The sequence below is a fragment of the Rhyacophila brunnea genome, unplaced genomic scaffold (assembly GCF_057557595.1).
Source record: "Rhyacophila brunnea isolate RB1 unplaced genomic scaffold, BYU_Rbru_1.0 scaffold_16, whole genome shotgun sequence".
NCBI lineage: Eukaryota > Metazoa > Arthropoda > Insecta > Trichoptera > Rhyacophilidae > Rhyacophila > Rhyacophila brunnea.
Window position 1 is genome coordinate 762,942 of NW_028232816.1, and position 23,625 is coordinate 786,566.

At 33.6% G+C, this 23,625-nt stretch overlaps 3 protein-coding genes across 5 annotated transcripts in view; 2 read left to right on the top strand and 1 right to left on the bottom strand.

The window, feature by feature from the left end:
- Positions 1 to 23,625, bottom strand: part of LOC147074107 (uncharacterized) — a 404,768-nt gene that overhangs the window by 159,602 nt on the left and 221,541 nt on the right. The window lies entirely within an intron of this gene.
- The window catches only part of LOC147074109 (uncharacterized), a 287,538-nt gene that overhangs the window by 90,417 nt on the left and 173,496 nt on the right, over positions 1 to 23,625 (top strand). The gene's annotated exons all lie outside the window — the stretch shown is intronic.
- LOC147074115 (uncharacterized) lies at positions 1,237 to 8,577 on the top strand. Its single transcript, XM_085943703.1, has 5 exons — positions 1,237 to 1,966; positions 3,245 to 3,391; positions 4,067 to 4,171; positions 5,194 to 5,346; positions 6,955 to 8,577. The coding sequence occupies exons 1-5, from the start codon at positions 1,811 to 1,813 to the stop codon at positions 8,383 to 8,385; spliced, it is 1,992 nt and encodes a 663-aa protein (XP_085799829.1). The 5' UTR covers positions 1,237 to 1,810; the 3' UTR covers positions 8,386 to 8,577.

The following is a 23,625-nucleotide window of genomic DNA, read 5'->3' on the forward strand; positions in this document are numbered from 1 at the left end:
TTTACGATGACTTCTTTCTCTACCTTCACTTATATCAATTGTAGCTCTTTTTTTTATTAAATTCAACGAAGCGGTTCACGTTGATGATTTATATCACCTAAATTCCAAAACTTATGAAATATTGCAACCGTCTGTTCTTGGGTAATTTTTATAGAACAACCAAATTTGCATGTTTGAGGAGAGGGTTCCTTCATTTGACGCTCACATATTACATTGTTTTTCCAGTTTATAAATTCGTTTCCAGAATTTCGCTGCTTTTTTATTACATTTCTGCGCCACAGAGCTTCATTACGATATCTTTTCCTAGTCTTTTTTTTCCTGCTTGACTTGAGTTAATCACCTCTAGGACAGGTGCTGAAAGTCGATTTACAATATTACCAATACCATTTGATGAGTTTTCATCACTATGTGATGATAGTGAATGCTGTGGTGGTTCATAGTCTGATCCACTGTCGGTAGAAAATGGGTCCACTTTCCCATCATTATCAAAAGAATCAGATGTCGAAAGAACATCTTGATCATCCATAAAATTATTGCAAACCTTGTCGATGGTTACAGAGTCTGAAAATATATACATCATTGAGCTAATGTGCGGGATAGAAGCAAATTGCAGTTCTTATTTCAGTCAAGAAAGTGTTTATTTTTGTTGTAAAAGTGAACAATAAAACTCATAATTACCTCGTTGTTCTAATGTAAAGTGGGCCACTGTGGCACTGATTTCTCCTTCGTTATTTGGAGTCAGCGGGATCAATCGATTTGGTGTTGATTGAACTCCAGTCATGCCACTGATTTCGGTAGAAAATGTGTTAACTATCTCATCATCATCAACCGAATTAGATGTGGAAGGAGCCACTAGATGGTCCATAGAATAATTGCAAGACTTGTCGGTAATTACAGCATCAGCGTAATTACGTTGGCAGTTGACATTGACAGCGAACTAGTACAAATAAATCCTAACTGCAATAGAAAGAGGCGATATTGCCAACGTGCAGGTGTACTTTTGCGTGCAGAACTAGCTTAACGTCAGTTAGGCTAATTTAGTTCCAAAATATTTTTAAGATTGAATTTAGGCTTGGAATGATCTAAGCTGATAACTTTTTTTATATTGATAATTCAGATACGCCTGTTCTGACTACAAATAGAGAATCAAAAAAGGAATTTTTCTGTCAAATAAAAAAAAAATCACAAAAAATCAGTTAGGCTAGTTCTGCAATAAGGGGACGATTTTATTCAGTGGAATTCGGCATAAATAATGTAACTCTCTAGACCAAGCGGGTAGTACAACCGATATTTGAGTAATGTTTTAGCATACTAGGCGCACATGTCCAGCATGGTCGCTATTAGTCACTTCCAATCCGCATGTCGCTGATGACACGCTCAACGTTTACAGCCACTATGCCGTCAATTAAAAAAAAAAACTAGGTGAAACTATAAAAATATTCCGCCGTGTATAATTGTGAAAATATATAAAAATAATAATTATAAGAAGAAGAAAGAACCTATGGGACTAATTTATATTCTCCTCCTTGCCCCCCCCTCACCAATATTAAATCCTGAGTGCGCCACTGATAGGGACTACGTGGGGCATAGAGACGTTATCGATACCTTAATTTTATTTCAAAGTGGTACAAACTGAGTATGACTCGGTTATTTTGTTATAGGGAGTTTATTTTTTGTATATTGCCATTATCTGTTTTGATATGGCAACACAGGCCAACGATAAAACGCGTCTTGAAACAAATGTCAAACGCACGTCACGGCTGTTACGTTCTGTGTGCCACGATTAGCTCGAAGGCCAATAATTAATTGTATGCATAAAATGGATATTAAACGCGAACGAGAAGACTCCGAACCTGTTGCAGAAGGGAAGCAATGGGTTGAAGTACCTGTAAATCATGATCCAAACAGCCAGCTGCTTACCTACATAAAGCAAGAAAACACCGAAGAGGCCGGATACACCTTTGAGGTTAGTTTTTCAAAACGGATTGTTGTACGTAGTAGTATTGTTTGTTTTAAGATGCGCGTCGTCTGGCCTAATTAACAATGTAGGTATGTATTTTGTGTAATAAAAACCGCGTGCAAATTTTGACAAAGTTCCGAGCGGCCTATATAACCTTTATAAGCCCAGTAAATTTTGCTGCTAACAGTGTATCTGTACTTTTAACTATGAGTTTTCGTAACAATTGATACCACACCTAACATTTACATTATTATTATTGATATCTTTTCCCACAAACAAGGCATTTATTTCCATAAAATAAAGTCAGCTGCCGTAAACATGGGACTCCGGATAAACGAAACTTATCAAAATACATTCATGTTTTCGACATGCAACAAATAATAATAATAGGTTTGTTATTGGCGGCGATGATTTTGAAACTGAATTCATTTGTTTTTCTAGGGTCCGTTGTCACAAACGACAAAATAAGTCGCCTGATCATTTATTTTACGTTTTCCTTAGCTCGTAATCTTATTATTTGTCCGGTACAAATCTTGCAATCGATTTTTACTAACTTCCCGACTAGCTAGACATTTAAAACTTTTAGAATATATCAGAACACGATGCCAATCCATTTTTTAAATACTTTTAGCCATCTTTAAGTAGAATTGGATTCATTTTCAGTTAATTCTGTTTTGTGTGTAAAGTTATTTCGATACCATTATTGGTTGCTAGGGGGTCCTAGCAATTAAATTATTAATACATACGTGCGTTACTATGGAAATCAATATGAAATGACATTTCATTATTCAGTATTTCTATCAAATACAAAATTTTTTGATCGTTTAAGCTAGTCAAGTCAAGTTTATATGATTCAACAGAAAATTTAAAAACGTTGTAGGTATATTAATAAAAGTTCTTTTTATCTTGTAATTATTTTTGAATTAACATTGAGTTTTCTTCTAGAGGTTTATAGCAATTGGATTGGCCGACATAATTATTGAGTATCGACAAGTTTCTTCCAATTATATTCATAATATTATTTTGTTTCATTCCAAATTAATTTATGACATTGACAATTCAAATATTATCGTAGATTAGTACCTATTGTTTGCAATAATTATGATTGTTGTCAATATATTTTTAAATACTTATTCTTATTAGATAACGACAGACACCATGTCCATATTGCAGAGTGTAAGAGCTGAGAACCCTCGAGTGTGTGGTCGAGCTTCACACGTAGGTATTGTCAGTCATCCTAAAAATATTCTTGATTTTATAACATAGGTTATATTTGTTTTTCAGAATATTGTTTCAGACCCGACATCGATAACATTGAAAAGAAATACTCAGCTAATTGACATCAAGACTGAGTCTCTTAAAGACGCAAAATCCCCATTCAATTATGAAGATCAGCAACAGGGTTGTTCTTATTCAGAGCGTGTTCATCGGGTAAGTATGTACTTTTATTTTAAATACTGACAGAAATACTGACCGTGTAAAAAATGTAAGTGCTGGAATGAACTGACAACATCAACAACGACTCGAATATACCTATGAATAATCAGTTATACCATTGAAGACAAAATCTTCGAATTCTAATTTCTTTCTTTCGACCATGTCTGATCCTAATAGGATCATAATGAGCCTCAGTATAAATAGTATAACTGCTCAAGTGCAACTGTTGTATATCCCATTGATTTACCAATTGTCTTGATTCTACAACATGAATAAATGAAAGCCGATGTTTTATTAATAAAAGAAAATGAACAGCTTGACCACCGTTGAACGTCTCAGTACGTAAATATTTTGTTTGCTATGGTTTTTAACTGCCATGGTTCTGGCCATTCTGAATCCCATGTACAATGGACGTACCTATCCTTCAGTTGATACCTTTTACATGCAACATGCAGAACTTTCACTTTAAGCATATGTCTTCATACGGTAGCTGCAGGCGAAATGAAGGCCCGTACATGATGTTCATTCTAGAACAATCTCCTACCAGATTTGCCAATTCCGATAGTAAGGTGCACCTTTATCAAATAACCGTTTGTTTTAGTTTCAAATTTAGTTATAAATTATTGTTGTTTCAGAAGGCCACTAAAAAATTCTGATATTAATTTTCAGGGAGTTGATTTCAAAGAGGAGTATGTTGAAGACACAATAAGCCAAAGCATTCATGAGGATCCAAAACCCGGTTTCTCTCATCCGGAATGCACACCAGTAAATCAAGTAGGTACACAATATTCTAATAAACTTGAACAATGCATGTATGTACTTATATGGAGAAGTTTATGTCAGAGGGTTTGTTTCGACTTTGTAACCACACATTCGGAGCAACTGAATAATATGAGATAATAATAATAATATTTCTTTTTACACGAGATATCTGTACATAATATGTAGAACGGGACCAGTCTCAGGAAATAAAAACTAGAATTGAGATTGCACAAAGCGCCTTTCTCAAAATGAGACGCCTCCTAATCAAGGTCTTAACCTAGGTATGAGACTGCGTATGTCACGTTGTTATGTTCTCTCAATTCTTTTCTATGGTATGGAAGTATGGACGCTAAACCAAGAGATGTCACGGAGACTTGAAGCTTTCGAGATATGGCTATATAGGCGCATCCTCAAAATTCCTTGGACTGACCGGGTGACAAATTTTGAAGTTCTCGATCAGATGGGTAAGGACCGAGAAGTTCTACGTAGTATCAAAACCAGGAAACTACAGTACCTCGGCCACATTATGAGAGGGCAAAAATACAGCATTCCCCAACTTGTCGTTCAAGAAAAGATCAATGGGAAGCGTAGCAGAGGACGGCGCCGCATTTCGTGGCTTAAGAACTTCCGTGATTGGTACGAGTGCAGCGCGCCACTAAACTGTTCCGGGTAGCAGACGACAAAGATAAGATCGCCTTGTTGGTGGCCGACCTCTACTAGGGGATGGCACAATAAGAAAAAGAATATGTAGATGATATTATGGTTACCTCCACAATCGTGAAAGTATATGAAATAATTCTCAATATGTCACGGGTAATGTATCATCATTAGGGATCACACACTGTTGAAGAAAACGTAGGTGTGCGAGGGTAAAATCGCACCTCACATATTCATTTTCAATTATTGATTCACTATGTTACATAACAAGTTACTTACAGTTAAACCTTCTAGTCCTAAAAATAAAACTCTATATTATATCCCCATAAAACTACAATCATGATATTTTCATTTATATACTCGATGTATTTTTTTAGATCCCGTCAAAATTCCCAACTAATATAAAACTGGAGCCTGATGTCGAGCCAGTTGACTCGGAAAATGAGATTGTTCAAGAGGATGTACGCCAACGCGATTATGAGAACACTAAACCTAGTTACTCTTATTCCGAATGCAATCTAGTAAATCAGGTAAGATATATTATTAATCTATTCATTTAAAATAATCGTATGTTTCTATTTACGGGTAGGTTTTCAAAGTAGGTGAAGTTTTCAAAGGTCACATAACAGGGTGATATTAGGTGTGAGCAAAGAAATGCGTGCCTATATCCAACTGTTATTTATTTCGTTGATTTTTCACTGTTGGAGAATGAAAGTAATAGAAACTGTGCAATTTTCATTAAAAACTGACTCATTTCTATCGGGTGTGATTGACAGTGTATAGTTACATGGTCTGTAAAATTCCCACCAACGCACCCGTTATGTATACGCAGCCACGTCGATGCGCGGCCGCCTAGCATAATCCTTACATATGCCAGATCAAAAAAATGAAGCCCTCATTTTGTCCCGAGCAGAGCCGCACGGGACTGGTGAGAAAGTGTATAGTTACAGTGTATTTAGCTTCATACATCTTCACTTTTCATGCAACATTCGCCACTTTCCCCTCAAGCTTGTAATATGGAATTTGTGACTACAGCCACGGGAACAGCCTGTATAATATACAGGCTGTTCCCATGCCTGTAGTCACAAATTACATTTATGAGGAACACCGCTCTTTTAGTATATCATACCTAAACTGATATTAGGATGTGCCTTAAGGGGAGACATGCTCGTCGAAGGTCAAAATTGAGTTTTTATTGTATTTTCAAACCATGATCCTGGACACTCCTTAAACGTTGTAGATAATCTGTTTATATAATTTTAAAGCCTTATTATCCTTTATAGTTATTTTTAACATTTGATGACTGCATAAAGTATTTTTGTTACATAAAATAGTATTCTTTTAAACCTCTCGCTCTAATGTTTTAGAAAATAGTCATATTTCGGTACATAACTGTGTAGTGGTGTTAAGATTTTTTACATTTATTAATTTTTAAACGCATTTACGAAACCATTAGTATAATTTATTACGAGATAATTTTTGTAAAATATTCACGATAAAAAATTATATTGATAATCTCTGTGATCCCAAATTTGACAAGAATTAGGCATTTTATTATTCAAAAAATTGGCAAGATTAACACATTTGAAGATGATTTTAAAGATACTTATTATAAGCTATGTTTTTGACCATTCAAGTGTGATAAACATCTTATGAATAATGATTGCTTTATAATAATTATTGACCTAAGAATAAGGTAGTGTTTTTTTGAAATACGCCATTTCTTTTGTCATTCCCTAGTGCTTAAGCTACAACATACGGCCGTAGCCATAAATTGACAAACTATAATTAAAGTAGGGAGTAAAATTATGTTAACGCGCGTGTTTCAAGTGAATACATGTAACCAGATTCCATGTAAGTGCTACACGCATACCCTACCTAGTGTATCATACATTTTTATGTGGTGTTGGGAACATAAACAATCGTCTGAAATTACATATTTTGGATCCATGTGTATTTACTTGAAATGAACAACTGATATAACTTATCAACATACCCCTTCTTTCTGTAAATTATAGCCTCCCTGTATGTCAAGATTTCTACATAAATCTTCATGGTGTGTGATATTTTAAATTATATTCTCTGATATACCTATGTCTTATGCTTTTATATTAATGTGGTACTTTACGTTCTTATAGTTAATTCCTGCATCCACTGCTATGGCACATTCCGCTAGTCTCAGATTGTCAGAGAGAATCATACAACTACAGGAGCCATTCGATGCAATACAGATTGACTCTCAAGACATTAAAAAAGAATTTGGCGTATATGATACGATTACTAATATGGTCAGTCGCACTGCCAAGCGTAAGCATACACAATCTAACGTCGCAGAACCCAAATTATTAGTAGTCGTAATAAAGTTAGAAAAAAAATCGTTTTATAACGAAAATTTTGCGTGCAGTTTTTGTTTTGATTTTTTTGCATCGTTATCTCTATTGAAACTTCACAAAGCGTGTCATAAAAAATCAATAACGGATAAAATGGAAAATTTCGAAAGCGTTCGATATGATGTCAAGAATCCAAATATAATAAATCATTCTGATAAAAAGCCATTTAAATGCGACCAATGTGACTACTCAAGTAAACGATCCAATGACATGAAATTCCACGAAATGACTCATTCTGGTGAAAAGCCATTTAAATGTGACCAATGTAATTACTCCGCTATAAAATCTATTGATTTGAAAATACACAAAATGATTCATTCTGGTGAAAAGCCAATTAAATGTGACCAATGTAATTATTCATCTAAAACATCTAGTAATATGAAATTACACAAAATGACGCATACTCGTGAAAAAACATTTAAATGTGATCAATGTGAATACTCGTGTATACTATCTGGTAACATGAAAACACACAAAATGACTCATTCTGGTGAAAAGCCATTTAAATGTGACCAATGTGATTATTCTTGTAAAACATCTGGTAACATGAAAACACACAAAATGACTCATTCTGGTAAAAAGCCATTTAAATGTGACCAATGTGATTACTCTTGTATAACATCAGGCACTTTGAAAAAACACAATATGACTCATTCTGGTGAAAAGCCATTTAAATGTGACCAGTGTAAATACTCATGTATCCGATTTAGTGATATGAAAAAACACAAAATGACTCATTCTGGTAAAAAGCCATTTAAATGTGACCAATGTGATTACTCTTGTATAACATCAGGTGCTTTGAAAAAACACAAAATGACTCATTCTGGTGAAAAGCCATTTAAATGTGACCAGTGTAAATACTCATGTATCCGATTTAGTGATATGAAAAAACACAAAATGACTCATTCTGGTGAAAAGCCAAAAAAATGTGATCAATGTAATTACGCATGTATCCGATCTAGTTACATGAAAAAACACAAAATGACTCATTCCGGTGAAAAGCCATTTAAATGTTATCAATGTGGTTACTCTTGTATACAATCCGGTACGATGATATTACACAAAATGACTCATTCTGGTGAAAAGCCAATAAAATGTGATCAATGTAATTACTCTTGCATATATTCTAGCAGCCTGAAAAGACACAAGATGACGCATTCTGGTAACAAGCAATTGTAATGTGATCAATGCTATTACTCATGTGCACGACCTGATACACTTAGATCGTATAAAATGAGTCATTCTGCTGATATACTGTTAAAATTTAATCTATGAGATTACTCGTGTATTCAATCATAACAAAAAATTCCTGAAATATCACATTCTGCCGAAAAGCATATTTAGGATGTCGAAAATAAATAATTATGTTACAATATTTAATTTTTAATAATTTCTGATACTTCTGTACACAATACGGTAGCTTGAAATCACTGAATTCAAAAATGACACATTCTGGTGAAAAACTTCTTAATTTTTTTGTCTCATCCATAACATCAGGTTATTTGAAATGACACAACAAAAAAACATTGATAAGCCCTTTCCATGCAGTCCTAGAAATATCGTACGATGCCGTGCGTTCGACTCTGTCTACATTTAATAAATTTGACATTTTACAGCCTTTATAAAGATAAATAATGATCGCTTCAAATGATTTTTAATACATTTTGGTCATCGATTTACAGATTGTTTTGTGTACATAACATGCAATTAAAACGTAATCGTCCATCAAGAACCGTACATTCTAATCCGATTAAGGCTTGTCTCGTTCTGCATTAGTAGAAACGGTCGCTACAATATAACATCATCATTGACCATCGTCAGGACAAAGTCGAATGTCGATGGAGTGGTGGTCGCCTAAAAACGCATAAGTATGTAGTTTTGCGTACGTACGTTCACACCATCAAATAATACCGCATTCAATGTAATTGATTGAAAAAGTATTTTTACTTACATAAATTTACGTAAAACAATATTGTAATATAAAAAAGATGTGCAAAAGAGATAAGATTAGATTTTAATTCTAAATAGAATTAGAAATTACAATTATATGGGTTTATGGGATGAGCTAAAAAAATAATAAATTGTAAAATTATAGTGAGTACAAAAGACTTTACCTATGACTTATATACCCTCCTGACTAAAAATTTAAAAATACACAAATACAAAAAAACCTCTACTCAAAGTTAACTTAAAATTATAGTATTTATGGCAATACTTTTTAACATGGCATGATAGATAATAACTAGTATTTAATTATATAGGTAGATATATTTTTTGTACAAATACCTATGACACAATAAAATAAATATAATACAATCCGATAGATTTAATAATCTTGTGTTCTACCGATACCTACACATTAAAATATTGATTTCTAACTCTAAAATGTAGTAAACCATCTAGTATCAACTTGTGAAAACGTACTTATATTGTATTGGTGATAGTTTAACGGGTAACTAAAGCCAATTTTTATAATTTTCTCACAATCATTTCTCTCCCACCATATTCACCCATATTTGGTCTTACCCATGGATATTGTGGGATAATTATCGTATTGGCCATTAAAGCTAAACCTCAATTGAGGCATGATCTAAAATGTTCGTGGCTAGGCGATTGGTAGATTGCGGGTCGCAGGTGCAAATGATGCATGCCGAACGAAATATAATTTGTCATAAATACAACATGCGTTCATTTAATGTTCTGTTTATTGTTCTATTAGTAACAATAATAATATATTCATTGAAATGTTTTCTTTTAAAAGTAAATGGGTAACGTTTTTAGTCATCTTTACACGATTTAAGAATTAATACACCCGTCGCCATCATGAAACAAATTGATGTATTGACACCTCGACGTTCGGTCTCCGAGTGCCAGCGAGCCCAAAATTTCGTCGCGCCTATAGTTGAAAATTATTTGCCGTTTCACTGAAGTATCGCCTTAACTGATTGCTTTGCTCTGTTTAATTTAAATAATTTTTGTATAACCTACCTACAATGTTTATCTTCTGCTGCATAAAAGTGGCAATACTCGATGACGATACAATTAATTTTATAATGTTTTGAAGAATTTAAGCCTCTTCAGTCAATAGGTTTTCGAAATAAAAATAGGAAGATTTTTCAAAAAAATGTCTTTTATTAAACCACACAACGACAGAACTCCAAGTCTCGAAGAATTCACAAAGGTGTTGGATTATGTACTTACATAAATATTTCGACCTCACACATTTATGGTCACACATGTTTTGATTTTCAATAGTTATTTCCGAATACCGTGACATCTCGACTAAGGTTTCATCGTCTAAAGCAGCGATTTCCAAACTGAGAGGCGCGCCTCCCTGGGGAGGCACGGAGTGTTGCGTAGAGAGGCGCGAGAAGCTTAACACAATTATTAATGTATCCACCGGTTTGAAGTTTGCAAATTCATATTTTATAAAACGGCCGCTAGTTTCAAACTACATAAAAAACAGTCCAATAAAAGGTTGTTTGCAAACCTGTCTAAAAATATGGAGAAAATAAAAGCGCGCTGGCAATAGAAATCTTTTTGACCATTGCGTCTAATAATTGGTGCGTTTATCATTTCATCATCAACCGTCATCCTGATTTTATTGTGTCAACACACTAACCAACTGTCATCAGAATACATTTATTATATTATGGACTCAACTGACAACAGTGACCGCACACTGACGTGCTCTACCAACTTAACCCCTTCAAATGACCCATTCTTGAAAACCTACAACTAACTGAGCTAGACCGAAGAGTTGAAGGGAGCTGTGTATTTTGCACGGTACGACCGCCGACACGCGTACCATCAGTGTCTCAACATTAGGTCGTGGTAAAGAGCGAGCATGGTGCCTGCTGCGTCCTGACCGACGTGTCTGCCACTTTATACCTGCCAATATTGTACCTACTACGCAAAAATGGTATGATTTATTTTGTACTTAAGGTAATAGCATTTATTATTATCTAAGATGCAATGTTTTTTAAGAATTTATTCAACAGACGTAAGGTGAGTCGGGGTAAGTGTAGCTACTAAGATATCTCAATATCTACTACAAATTGGACGATGCCATCTATGGAAAGGTGATAGCAAAGTCACCGATTTATAAAATAATCAGAAATGGTGTCGATACCATGTTTTTTGAGGTGACTACATGGATTATTCTCCAGACGACATTTTGAAGTCGACGAGTGAGATGGTAGCTGTTACTAAATTTTTTTTTAAACACGGAAATCTGCACATTGTGGTTGTAAAAAATGGTGAGTAGGGTGAATCATATAGCTATTGGCCGGTTAAGGATTTTTTTGACTTTGGCTGGTTATAACTTTCTTGATATTTAACATTTTTGAAGTTTCAGAATGGAATTGTACTGATCAATGCTTTGCGTTTTCATTTTGTTTAATACATACTTCATTCCTTTGACCATTTTTTGATTATTACGGTTTATCTAGATGGAGAGCAAAAATACAGTAATTGGCCACTTTTTTATAGCTATTGGCCCTCCCTTTCTATAGTTATTGGCCACTTCAAATCTGATCAAAATGTGTGCATAAAAGTGCTAACACAACCTTTGATTATTAGCAATTCAGAGTAAATAAAGAAAACCATGAGAATTTTATAGAACAAATATATTAAATTGAAAAAAACATAGACGAAATATGAAAAAATACAAAAAAAATATATGGTCAGTAATTAATAAGAGAATCTAGTTTTTAGTAATCTCTATTACGAAACAAGTTAAGCATCTCTTTTGTATCCATCAAGTCAGAATCTTCTGATAGATTCTCTCTGGTCGATATGTCCATATCATGGCAGATACATCACTTGGTACCACATAACACAAGTGTCTAATTCTGGGGCATGTTCTTTATGATGTATTAAAATATTGCCACAATTGATATAAAACATTTGAAATTTTGGAGCTTTTTTCACCGCCTATTTGGTGTTTACCATTCTCAAATTGTTGTATTCTCTCTTCACCAACAACCTCTTTGAAAAAATCAAAGAGTATAGTTTTGACTTCATTTATATATCAATGTTAGAATTTTGGTTAGTTAAAATTCGTTTTGCTAATCATTTTGTATAATCAACAGCGTTTGCATTGAAGGGAAAGAGGGCACATGCCTGAAACCATTAATTAGATATTCCGGCTTAATTTTATTAACAACTTTGTTCGAAACAAAATTGTTTTTGGAGACCACTCATGGACAGCCTTCTTCCACATTTTCTTCACCGGTGCAAAAACTGATACATCTGCTAGTTGAAGTATTCTCGTTTCATTACGATATAATGCAATTACGTCGATTTGCAATGTGTTACATAATATTACACTTAGTTCGTACGTCATATGCGTTTTGTGTACATTGACGAATAAAATTACTGGAATCTGGAACTGGCAATCGAGTGTCGCCATATTTTGCTGATAATGTAAATAATACAAAAAAATGCGTTCTTTTGTCTTTCCTTTACCAATTGCATACACGTGAACTTGCTTCAGACACTAGCACCTTCTGGTGGTAACTTCTGAAATATGGCATACTAAGAAGAGGACGGAGGAGTTATACATGGCGACAAATGTGAGAAAAGGATGGCTAACATCTTATTTTATCAACTAGAAGTTGAAATGGCCAATTACTATAACACGGCCAATTACTATAGCAGTCACCCTATATGTGTTTTGATACGCTGCTTCACGTGGTGTTATCGTTTTACTGAATTATAAGCATTTGAAACTTTTAATCAAGTAGACACACTTCCCCCACGAAAGTAAACACGTGGAGTAAGTGTGCCTTTGTATTGTGTCACACTTCCCCCATATATTTTCAATGAATTTGCAAAGTCAATATTTTAACTAGTGATGGGACATGACGCATTATTTATATCAATCGAAGTATCGAAGATCTAAAATGTTCGTAATTGAAATATAATGTTTACATGTAAGAATTTGTATACCAGTATAACCTAGATAATTCTAAATCCAAGGGACACTGAAAATTTGATTTCGAATTCGCGAAAATCGCTATAAATCGAATTTTCTGAAGAAGAAGAAAAAAATCGTCAATTTGTATGGGGACTGTTCGAGTAAAAAATGTTCTTCTAAGCCTATAATTCTGGATTGCAAAGTTGTTCAATTACCAAATAAATAAAGAAGTTACCTACCGAAAGTTTAATAGAAATACCACTGTTACAAAAGTTTCCTGCAGAAAATATGGAAAAAACTTTGTTTGGAACACTTTTGCTGAATTCTATCAGTAGTAAGGCGTATATAAAGAATAGGAGAAAAAGTGTTGCCCCAGGAGCAGAAGTGATTACATGTTATGATGTTATAGAGCGAATGAAAAATAATGTCCCAATAGAAAAGAAAATAAAGCCATTGCAAGACAAAACTAACATGCAGAAGAAGGTATTGAAACCAATAAAAGTATACCAAAACAAAAAAAAAACACGAACCCATGTCATCGGTAGAATTCTATCTTCAAAAGCCTTTGGTTGATTTACCTACCACCCCTGTTGCTGAGATAACCACATTAAATAATTAAGTACCTACCTAATAAAAAATGTCATTTTTGTTTTGGGATATCACTAGCTCTACATACATTAGTATGACACACTTACCCAAAAAAAATGATATCTAGAGATCTTTTTTGTTGAAAATCTATACAAAAGTTTTAATTTACGAATCAATATCCATTAAATAATGATTTATTACCTTTCTATGCATGTAATACGTTATGGTTTTGAAGAACTTTTGGAATAATGGTGAATTTAGTTAGGTACACTTACCCCAATAAAGTACATCAATTATGCAACATGATCTGGAAAAGTGGTGTATGGCCCAAGGACTGGACAGAGTCAATTTTGATCCCCCTGCACAAAAAAGGTTCCTCACGTAAATTTGAAAACTATCGAACAATCTCACTTATTCCACATGCAAGTAAGATCTTATTACATATAATCAGCAGGCGTCTGAAGCATTTCATCGACCGACAAATACACAAGGAACAAGCAGGTTTTGTTATGAGGAAGGGAACTCGAGAGCAAATTCTGAACATCAGACAACTAATTGAAAAATGCAGAGAGTTTAATACCCCTATGATGCTATGCTTTATTGACTACCAGAAGGCATTTGACTGCGTAAGATGGAACTGTATGTGGAAGGTACTTCTGGAAATGGGAGTTCCATCACACCTTACCTGTCTCATCAAAAACTTATATAACAATAGGCACACAAAGGTGAGAGTAAATAGTGCGTTTTCTGAGAGTTTTCGAACTGAGAAGGGAGTTCGTCAGGGATGTGTTTTATCTCCCCAGTTATTCAGTATATATGGAGAGCATATAATGCGAAGAGCCCTAGATCACTGGCAAGGCGGAATAACAATTGGTGGCCAGAAAATAAATAACTTAAGATTCGCAGATGATACCACACTAATCGCTGCTGATGAAAGAGTACTCACAGAGTTGCTACACCAGGTAGAAGAAGAGAGTCGCAAATACGGCCTCCTTATTAATAGGAATAAAACCAAGTTAATGGTTGTTGATCGGGCCAACCTTCTACCAACACCAAGTACACTCCAAAACCTCGAAACAGTCGACGAGTTTGTATATCTTGGATCGACCATCAGTGGAAAGGGCGGATGCGAAGCGGAAATAAGAAGGCGCACACAAATTGCAAAAAGTGCGATGACACGCCTTACCACTATATGGAAGGATCGGGGAATTTCGATTGCCACAAAAATGATGCTTGTGCAAACATTAGTGTTCTCGATATTCCTATACGGAGTCGAGTCGTGGACCCTGAAGGCAAGAGAACGGAAGGCAATTGATGCCTTTGAGATGTGGTGTTGGCGCCGAATGCTTCGCATTTCTTGGACGGAGCACAGGGCAAACCAGTCAATCATCCAGGGACTGAAGATAAAGGAACGGCTCTCGACGATATGTCTGAGAAGAATTCTGCAGTTTTTTGGACATATTGTCAGGCGCGGACCGGACAACCTGGAGAGACTGGTAGTTTTGGGTAGCCTCCAGGGAAGGCGAAGCAGAAGAAGAGCGTCTGCGCGATGGAGCGACCAAGTGAAAGAGCTGACTGGGGGCACCATCCATTCTGCCCTGAGAGAAGCGGAAGATCGAGAAGGATAGAAAGTCTTGGTCGCTCAAAGGATGGCGAAATTTAAATGTGATCACGATCCTCAGCCATGAGTGCACGACCAAGAAGATGTAACAAGCTGACTAGTAATCAAAAAATATAAAAATGTCGTATTATAGTAAGATATACAGTGGGTTCCTTCTCGTATTATAATTGTAATGATATTGTAGATCATATGGTAAAGTTTTCAATTGTTTAAAACATACCTATTCATCATGAACCAGGTTGAAATTCATCTCATTTAATTCTATGTCACACTTACCCCGACTCACCTTAATTGTTTCATTTACACTACTACTTACACTTATCATTGGGGTCCATGGCCTGTTGAAGAGTTAAAAAAAAACTATAATAAGTTTAGGAAACCTTGATCATTTTTGAAAACAACATATTTTCCTGAAATATAGTACTAGTAGGTGTAATCATTATATGAAAATGACTTTTTTAACAGCACCAATTACAGCAGTCAAACAATCACAGAAACACCCATGTATGAGAAAATTGCGATATCGCCAGGAATTTAACTCAAAAAGAGCATCTTATCCTATACAAGGATATTCTTATGATCATAAAACAAATATCTTGAAAAAAACAATCAATTAATACTAACTAAATTTATTATTGATGAAAGTAATACATTTATTAATAACAACTTTTCGGTGCTTAATTTGGTTTGTATCCATTCAATTAACGTTATCTGGATACCTACCTTACAATTACTTTTACAAAAAATAGTTTCATGTCATTCCTAAAAATATTTTTCAAGCCATAGTCCACCATATAATATTATTTATATTTTAAAGTGGGTTTTCAATCTCGAACCCTCATGACACGCAAACCAGAGGGTTTCGAGAACATCCATTAAATACGCCTAAAATATGACTAAGGTCATAGAAAATGTACGTTAACTAGGGTATATTTGGTTCTAAACAATATTATTTATCGATATCTTAATATTTTAATCCTCCGCCGCCGAAATTCGTCCGTTAATCTGTACCGTGAGCTTGAACTATAAAGGTACCATTAACACGGCACCTACGTATTATTGTATAAATGTAGGTGTAACAACACTTCTCGATTTTGTGTTGGTTGTTTATTTATATTGAAAAAAATAGGATGGGGATACATCTCTAACAAATTGTTAATAGATTAATGGAATATTCGTTCTACTATCAATGCAAATGGGAACGGCCATGCGTTTCACTATTTACTTGAATATCATTGTGAATAGTTTTATGTCTTTTTAAAATACTAGATGATTCGAAGACTGCATTACAGATACTGCATTTATGAAATTTCGCGGAAAATGCATTACTCTTTTCAGCACCATTGCAGCAACCATTGGAGTATTAGCTGCGGAGATTTCTTCTTTAAAATTTTGATCATCGATCGTTATTTCTGAATACTCAATCACCCCATCTTGGTTATCATCACTTGTGGGTGAACGGCCATGCGTTTCAGTATTTACATTGATATAATTATGAATAGTTTTATGTATTTTTAAAATACTAGAGGATTCTAAGACTGCATTGCAGATACTGCATATGAAATTTCGTGGAAAATGCATTACTCTTTTCAACACTATTGCAGCAACCTTCGGAGAATTGGCTGCGGAAATTTCCTCTTTTATATTTTGTTCATCTATAGTTATTTCTGAATACTCTTTCACGCCATCTTGGTTTCCATCAGTTGTGGGTTGTCGGCTGCCATCCGTATTGGGACACTCAGTGACACATTGCTGGGTAGAAATCTACAACGTGATAAGAAAATATTATATACCTATAGATATGTATAGAAGAAATAAGATCTAGAGATATTATAAATCAAGGTATACCTTACAGGCAAATCCAGCGACACATAAGAAGGCGTGTGCCAAATGAAAATGAGTTGCCATACAAGGTACATGTGTAAAGAGTGAGATGCTAAGTGAATTATTGAACTGTTTTCTATTGTTTTTGAAAGTTTAAATTAAATATGGCAATAAAATAGCCCAATTAACCAAGATTACATTATTTAGTAGACAAAACCAACAATCCAAGGTACATGTCGGTTTACAGGAGGCCAGGTTGGAACCGCGCTAATTTACATATGCGATTTTGGCAAAATTCATGATTTTAAGAGTGAAAATGAAAACCTAACCTACAAATGATCGAGCAAGTCAGCTGTTTTCAAAAATTCTTTGCTGCTGGCTATAAACAGAAATGAATCAAAACCAATTTCATTCGAACTTCATAAGGGCACAGGCGTAAATTTTTAAAAACCTGCCGTGGAACTTCAATGTTAGGATCATAATTTCATGGCGGACTGAAGATCTCTACAATTAAAATAATAAGTACTTACCTGATTGAATTTAAATAATATGACATATAGTTGGCGATATAAACTTACATGTGAATCAGTTTGTGGACTTGGCCCAAGGCAGTCGTCAATGTAGTTTTTGACTTCCGATGTTTCGTTTACAGCTTTGACGGCAAACTGAAAACAATACAATATCTTTAATACATAAATGGAAAGGGCGCAGTAATTTTGGTGTTAACTACCGCATGTCAAAATATATTATACCGATGTATGGATGGATGGATGTAGAAAAATCGCCTCAAAATTAGTGAAATCAACACGTTCCTGCTTGACGGAAAATTCCGAAGTAAAATCATCATCCGAGCTGTACGAATCACTTGATGAGGTTCCAGTGTATTCATCCAAATCGGAATCAAAATCTACCGGTTCTATTTTAGTGTCCATTTTCAACATTTAAGCAATATTATTGCAGGAAAATCGGATATACGGCCCGTTTTTTTTTTAGGAGAAATTTTTCACCACGGGTCGCAGGTTTTCCCAATTTTTTTAGGCTTCAAATTATTGGGTAAGTATATATAATATATGCATTATTAGCAAGTATTTTAATAAAAAATCGAGCAAGTATTTTATTAAAAAGGTGGGAACTATTTAATATGAACAGCAAGTAAAAAATGATTATTGGTAAGTATTATAATATTACAATGGAAGTATTTAAATTATGATAGGGAATTATTTAAACAATTTTCGGGAATTATTTAAATAATTAATGGTAAGTATAAATATCAATTTGTCAGTATAAAATCTATTTTGGACAGATTTTTTCTTTTACAGAAATAACTTATTTAGTAGCTTCCTTATTATGTTAAATTTAGTAGGATAGTATTGTTCTTTCTATCTGGCTCTCCAGAACAGATTGTACTATTAGAATGGTATTTCTCTATTATTTCATCCCTTACGCCCATTTAGTGTAGCAGCATTTGTGTATCTATAAAATGGCTCAATGATGCAATGCGAGTCTCCTGAGCAAGCTTCTAGTGCCTTTAAGATACTATTTCATTTTAACTATCAGCTGTAGCTTAACTTAACTGCACCTTCCGAACCATCAGTTGTAGGTAGCTGTTAGGCATACACTCTTGATCTAAGCGCACTTCAAAGATATATGTAACCTTACCTTATGAGATTCAAACCCTTAATCTCTACTTCATTGCGGAGTTAAATAAATTGTAGTGTCTATTATATACATTTTCAACTTTTCAATAATAACAAGACATACTTCAGACTTGTATAGTGCTTATTACATATTATTTTCAGTATCAGAATTAAATAATAAGACAGACTTCAGTTGTTTACAATAAATGTATTTCTTGTGTTCAAAAATTCACAATAATAATCAATGGTAACAAACATATGACAGAATAAGACGTTTCCTTCAATGATATACCTATCAATTACATACAACCTATTACTAATGCTTTAAATACACTCTATGACGATTGGTCATATATATATCGAAAAACCCGTTTCTTATGTTGGCGTCCTGTGTCATAGGGTGTCACAGAGTGTAAATACGATGTCATAGCTGTCATACAATATGTATGTATAAATGTTGGAATGGCATAGATATGATCATAGACACTAAAACGCTCTTAGCATATATGTGCCCGATCGTCATATAGTCTATTTGAACCTTAAAGACGACCGATGTCGATCAATGTGAATGATTGAAAATGATAATCTAGAATACACACCCAGTCAAACGATAACATAAAAATCTTTTCCTTCAATTACGTACAACCTATTACTAAAAACGTTTATGAAATTCATAAAAGAAAACATAAAATTTGTGTTGTTTTTACTGTTATATTATTCTATGCAAGTCTACATATAAATAACACAACATTTTAGGATTATCGGAAAACATTCCGATAATCGCAACTTTTGACAGCTCGATTTTTTTATTCGTTCGTTGATCAGTATCAGAGCATAGACAAATCGGACGACTTATTAATTGTCCTCGGACTTTTGGTTCGCCAATGGCAATACGTTTCACGGTCTTGTTTACATTACATACTGTAATAAATTAACAATATTAAATTATTATCTGATTCGGCATTTACACTAATAGTAAAAATAATAATATACATATTATATAAATAATTAAGATACTTACTTAAATTAGTAATTTTAAAAGACGTTAAAAAAACATTTTTTGTAGTGATGAGTAAAAAACATGTAAAATATAAAAAATCCACGAACCCTAATTAATATAGAATACAATTTTAATTGAGACAAATTTAATATCATACTATTACTATTAATTATTGTTGTACCCAAACTGAGATTCATTTTTTTTTTATAAAATTAGACAATAATAGGTAATAAAAATGTACTTAGTTAAAAAAAATGATTTCTGTAATATTTGTAGTACCTACCTAGAGAACCTATATTTTTGATCAATTATTAATTTAATCTTTGAGGTTATTCGCATTTACTCTGTGAAATGTCCATCTAGCTCTTTTTTCTGCACATCTGCTACTTCTTATTCGATCTTCTTTTAATAATAATATAATCATAAATAGTTTGTTCTTACCGATATTCATGAATGCATAGACTAATATACTTTATATGCGATAATGGTAACCCTAAAATGCCGTGCGCCCCATTGAATGTTTTTTACTTTTCATACTATCAAAATAATAATGGATATTGATTTTATCTATTGGCCCATGTCATTTAAATAATGATTATTTATTTTTACTACTGATTTTTGAATATTATTTCTTGCTGTACCATTATTTTACATTCAACATTAAAACTGGCGGGCTTATACCGATACTTTGAAATAAATACTTACCATTCATTTAAAATTCTGACAGTTGTTATTTAAAAACTTTTCAAAATTGTCTAATAATACTTGCTTCAAAAATGCACGCCATTTTTTTATAGCAGGCTCGTTTTTTTAAAAGAAATATTTCGCCGTGGGCCACAGCTGCCCGATTCGTAACTATCGACTCGTGTGTGCGAAAACTGTGCGGTATGACAAGTTAGTATCGCCCGTTTCATGCCGTATACTATAATATCTATTTTGGAAGCCACTCGCTAAGGACTATTTTAACTCGCGAATAGCGATTCCAATCCCGGGATCCCGCTCTATTTTCGATACCTATGAATCCCGGGATTAGTAAACATAATCCCGAAGTTTTCGGGATTGATTTTTTTATTAATTTTTCTGGAAAATAAAATATAAAACGAAAATATAACAGAAAAAATACTTTAAATTAAATAAATAAAAAAAAGAAAATTATTATAATATTTTCAAACAGTGCGGACTCAACTTTATGCTTAAATTGGTATGATGCCATATAATATGAAATGTAATATGAAGACACAATAACCCTTGCCGAAAAAATCAAATACTGATATTATCCTTAATGTATTTGTCATTAATGAAAATTACACTAATTGACTATTCAAATAATGTAATAAAATAACAATAACAGCTGAATTCAACACTTGATTCTATTTTTAGTTTGTTTCTTCGATCTTTGTGTATTAATGCTCGGTAATTGGTACGGCAACTATTTTTAATTGACGTAACATCCGAAGTTATTTATTATTTTTATCTCTCCTTTTAAAATAATAACAACAATTGAAATTTGAACAGATTATGCCTGGGTAAATTAGATCCAGATCAAATTAAGAAACACTTGATGCTTTGGTATTATTTCGGGCATAGGTATTCAGATTTTTTTTTTATATTGTATGGCTAACACAATATGTTATTTTTCATTTTAATTTAACTTGTATTTGTTATGTTATCTTAAATAAATAAAACTGTTTTACTTTCACATTATTATTTATATTAGAATATTATTTACTCCATTAAACCTATGTATTTCCAAGATAGAACATAAACAATATTAAACAAATGACTTAAATAGTATACTAACATAATTTTACTAGATTTATTTTTGACCGATTTTATCAACGTTATTTTTACATATAAAAATTAAATATTAAATATTGGAAAAAAATGCCAATCTCTTGATCAAGATTTTGGCTCGGGATTGAATTCCCTACTCGCGAGTGACCAGTGGGCAACATCGCCAAAACCGAGAAAATCGATGTCTATGGTACGTGATGAAACGTCAAAAATGAAATGTCAAACGAAATCATTATTTTTGTTGGTTATGTTTGTGTATAATTCCTATAATATTCGATTGATTTAGTATAATATGATAAAGATATATGTACGTAGAATATAACCTTACATAAATGCGAAACCATATACTATTATTACACTGTAGAACAAGTTTAACAAAATAAACAGTGTCTTCAATAACATTTATTTTTACGCAGGTATTTATTCATTACAAACCATTAAAACATTAACATAATTAATTGAACTCTAGATAACAGAGTATTAAGTAACATTGTGAATAATATAATAATTTGGCATCTTTATTGTTTATAAATTGTTATTTGCCGCAATTGCCGTGTTCTTTCCGTGAGCGAACTCATTCATTTTGATGTTTTGATTTTCATGGTCACTTACGAAACGAAATATCAACATAAACATGGAAATCGGGAAATAGGTACATGAATTCACGTCCTTCGTCGTGCAAAAGTAGCAAAAGAAAGGAGAGGTTTCAATTAAGTGATCTTAATTGAAATCAGGTAAGGTTATGCCCGTCTCAACACTATACCTACCTACGGAATTTTTAATTCTCCATGGATATAATGGTACCTATTATAAACGTCAGGATGTCTCAAAATATATTATACTCCTTCTATGTCTTTGATTAATTTAAAGCTATACAACCATATTCATTTTTTCGAATTGTAAACTCTTCACGCTTGTAGGTGGTAGGTAACATTAAACTTACGATAATATAGGTACCTATATGGCGTGAGAATTTGTAAAATATATCTCACAAGTTCTTTGTTTAACCGGAAATTACGTATAAATAGTGCATCACTGAGTGAAAAAGCATTTTGACATAAGTAAGCATAATTATTTATCTGTTTCGCGGATGAATACGTGATCCTAAAAGTGCAGCACAAGTAACTATTTATGGGATTGACATATTTTACAATAATTGGGTGAACGATACAAATATATGGCAATGCTTTGGCGAAATACAAAATAATAATATGTAGGTAATTATTCTCGCGAACTCAATAATAAAATACTATCTTTTCGCAGCCTAGCCTTTCACTTTTGACAGTTCAAAACTAAACTACGTTATCGGCGCGAGATATCAGTGCGAATGCCCACAGACTCAAGTCGTAGGTAGGTATGGGCGACTATGGTCACGAGTGCCTTTTGGTATGGGCAATAATATCGACACAGATTATGACTAATTCAGGTAGTGATAAGTTTCAACATGTCATATTTCGATCACCTACGTCACGTTTGCGAATAACTACGATGTTTCACACGAGTCGTTAGTTACGGAATCGACCTGCGTAGCCAATTTTTCGTAGTCGGCTCGTTTTTTTTAGGAGAAAAGTTTCGCCGCGGGCGGCAAGTTCCCAAATTTTCAAAGACGGCTCGTTTTGTTCCCGGATGGTGGGAATTTTATGGAACGTAAAAATATCAGTGAATTCAGTATATTGGCAAAAATATCAAAAAATATCAGTAGATCTACTGAAATTTCAGTAACACTGTAGCTAGGTTGACACTTGTGCCAATAGACAATTAACTAAACGATATTGATCTCTTCGCTATAGACAAATCGCTTGCGTTGCCACTGATATAATAATCAAGAGCAATATTACCAATGACTGTCGATTGTCGATCATACATCCAATGTTTCATATTTTCTTACATTTTATAATAGAATTGATAGGATGCATAATAATAATACCTATTTCGTTTAGTTTAAATTGGACATAAATAATATATATAATGTGGCAATACTATTCGGTATCTTTTATCTACGGCTCAGTGATGCCAACCGTACTATAATTATAGT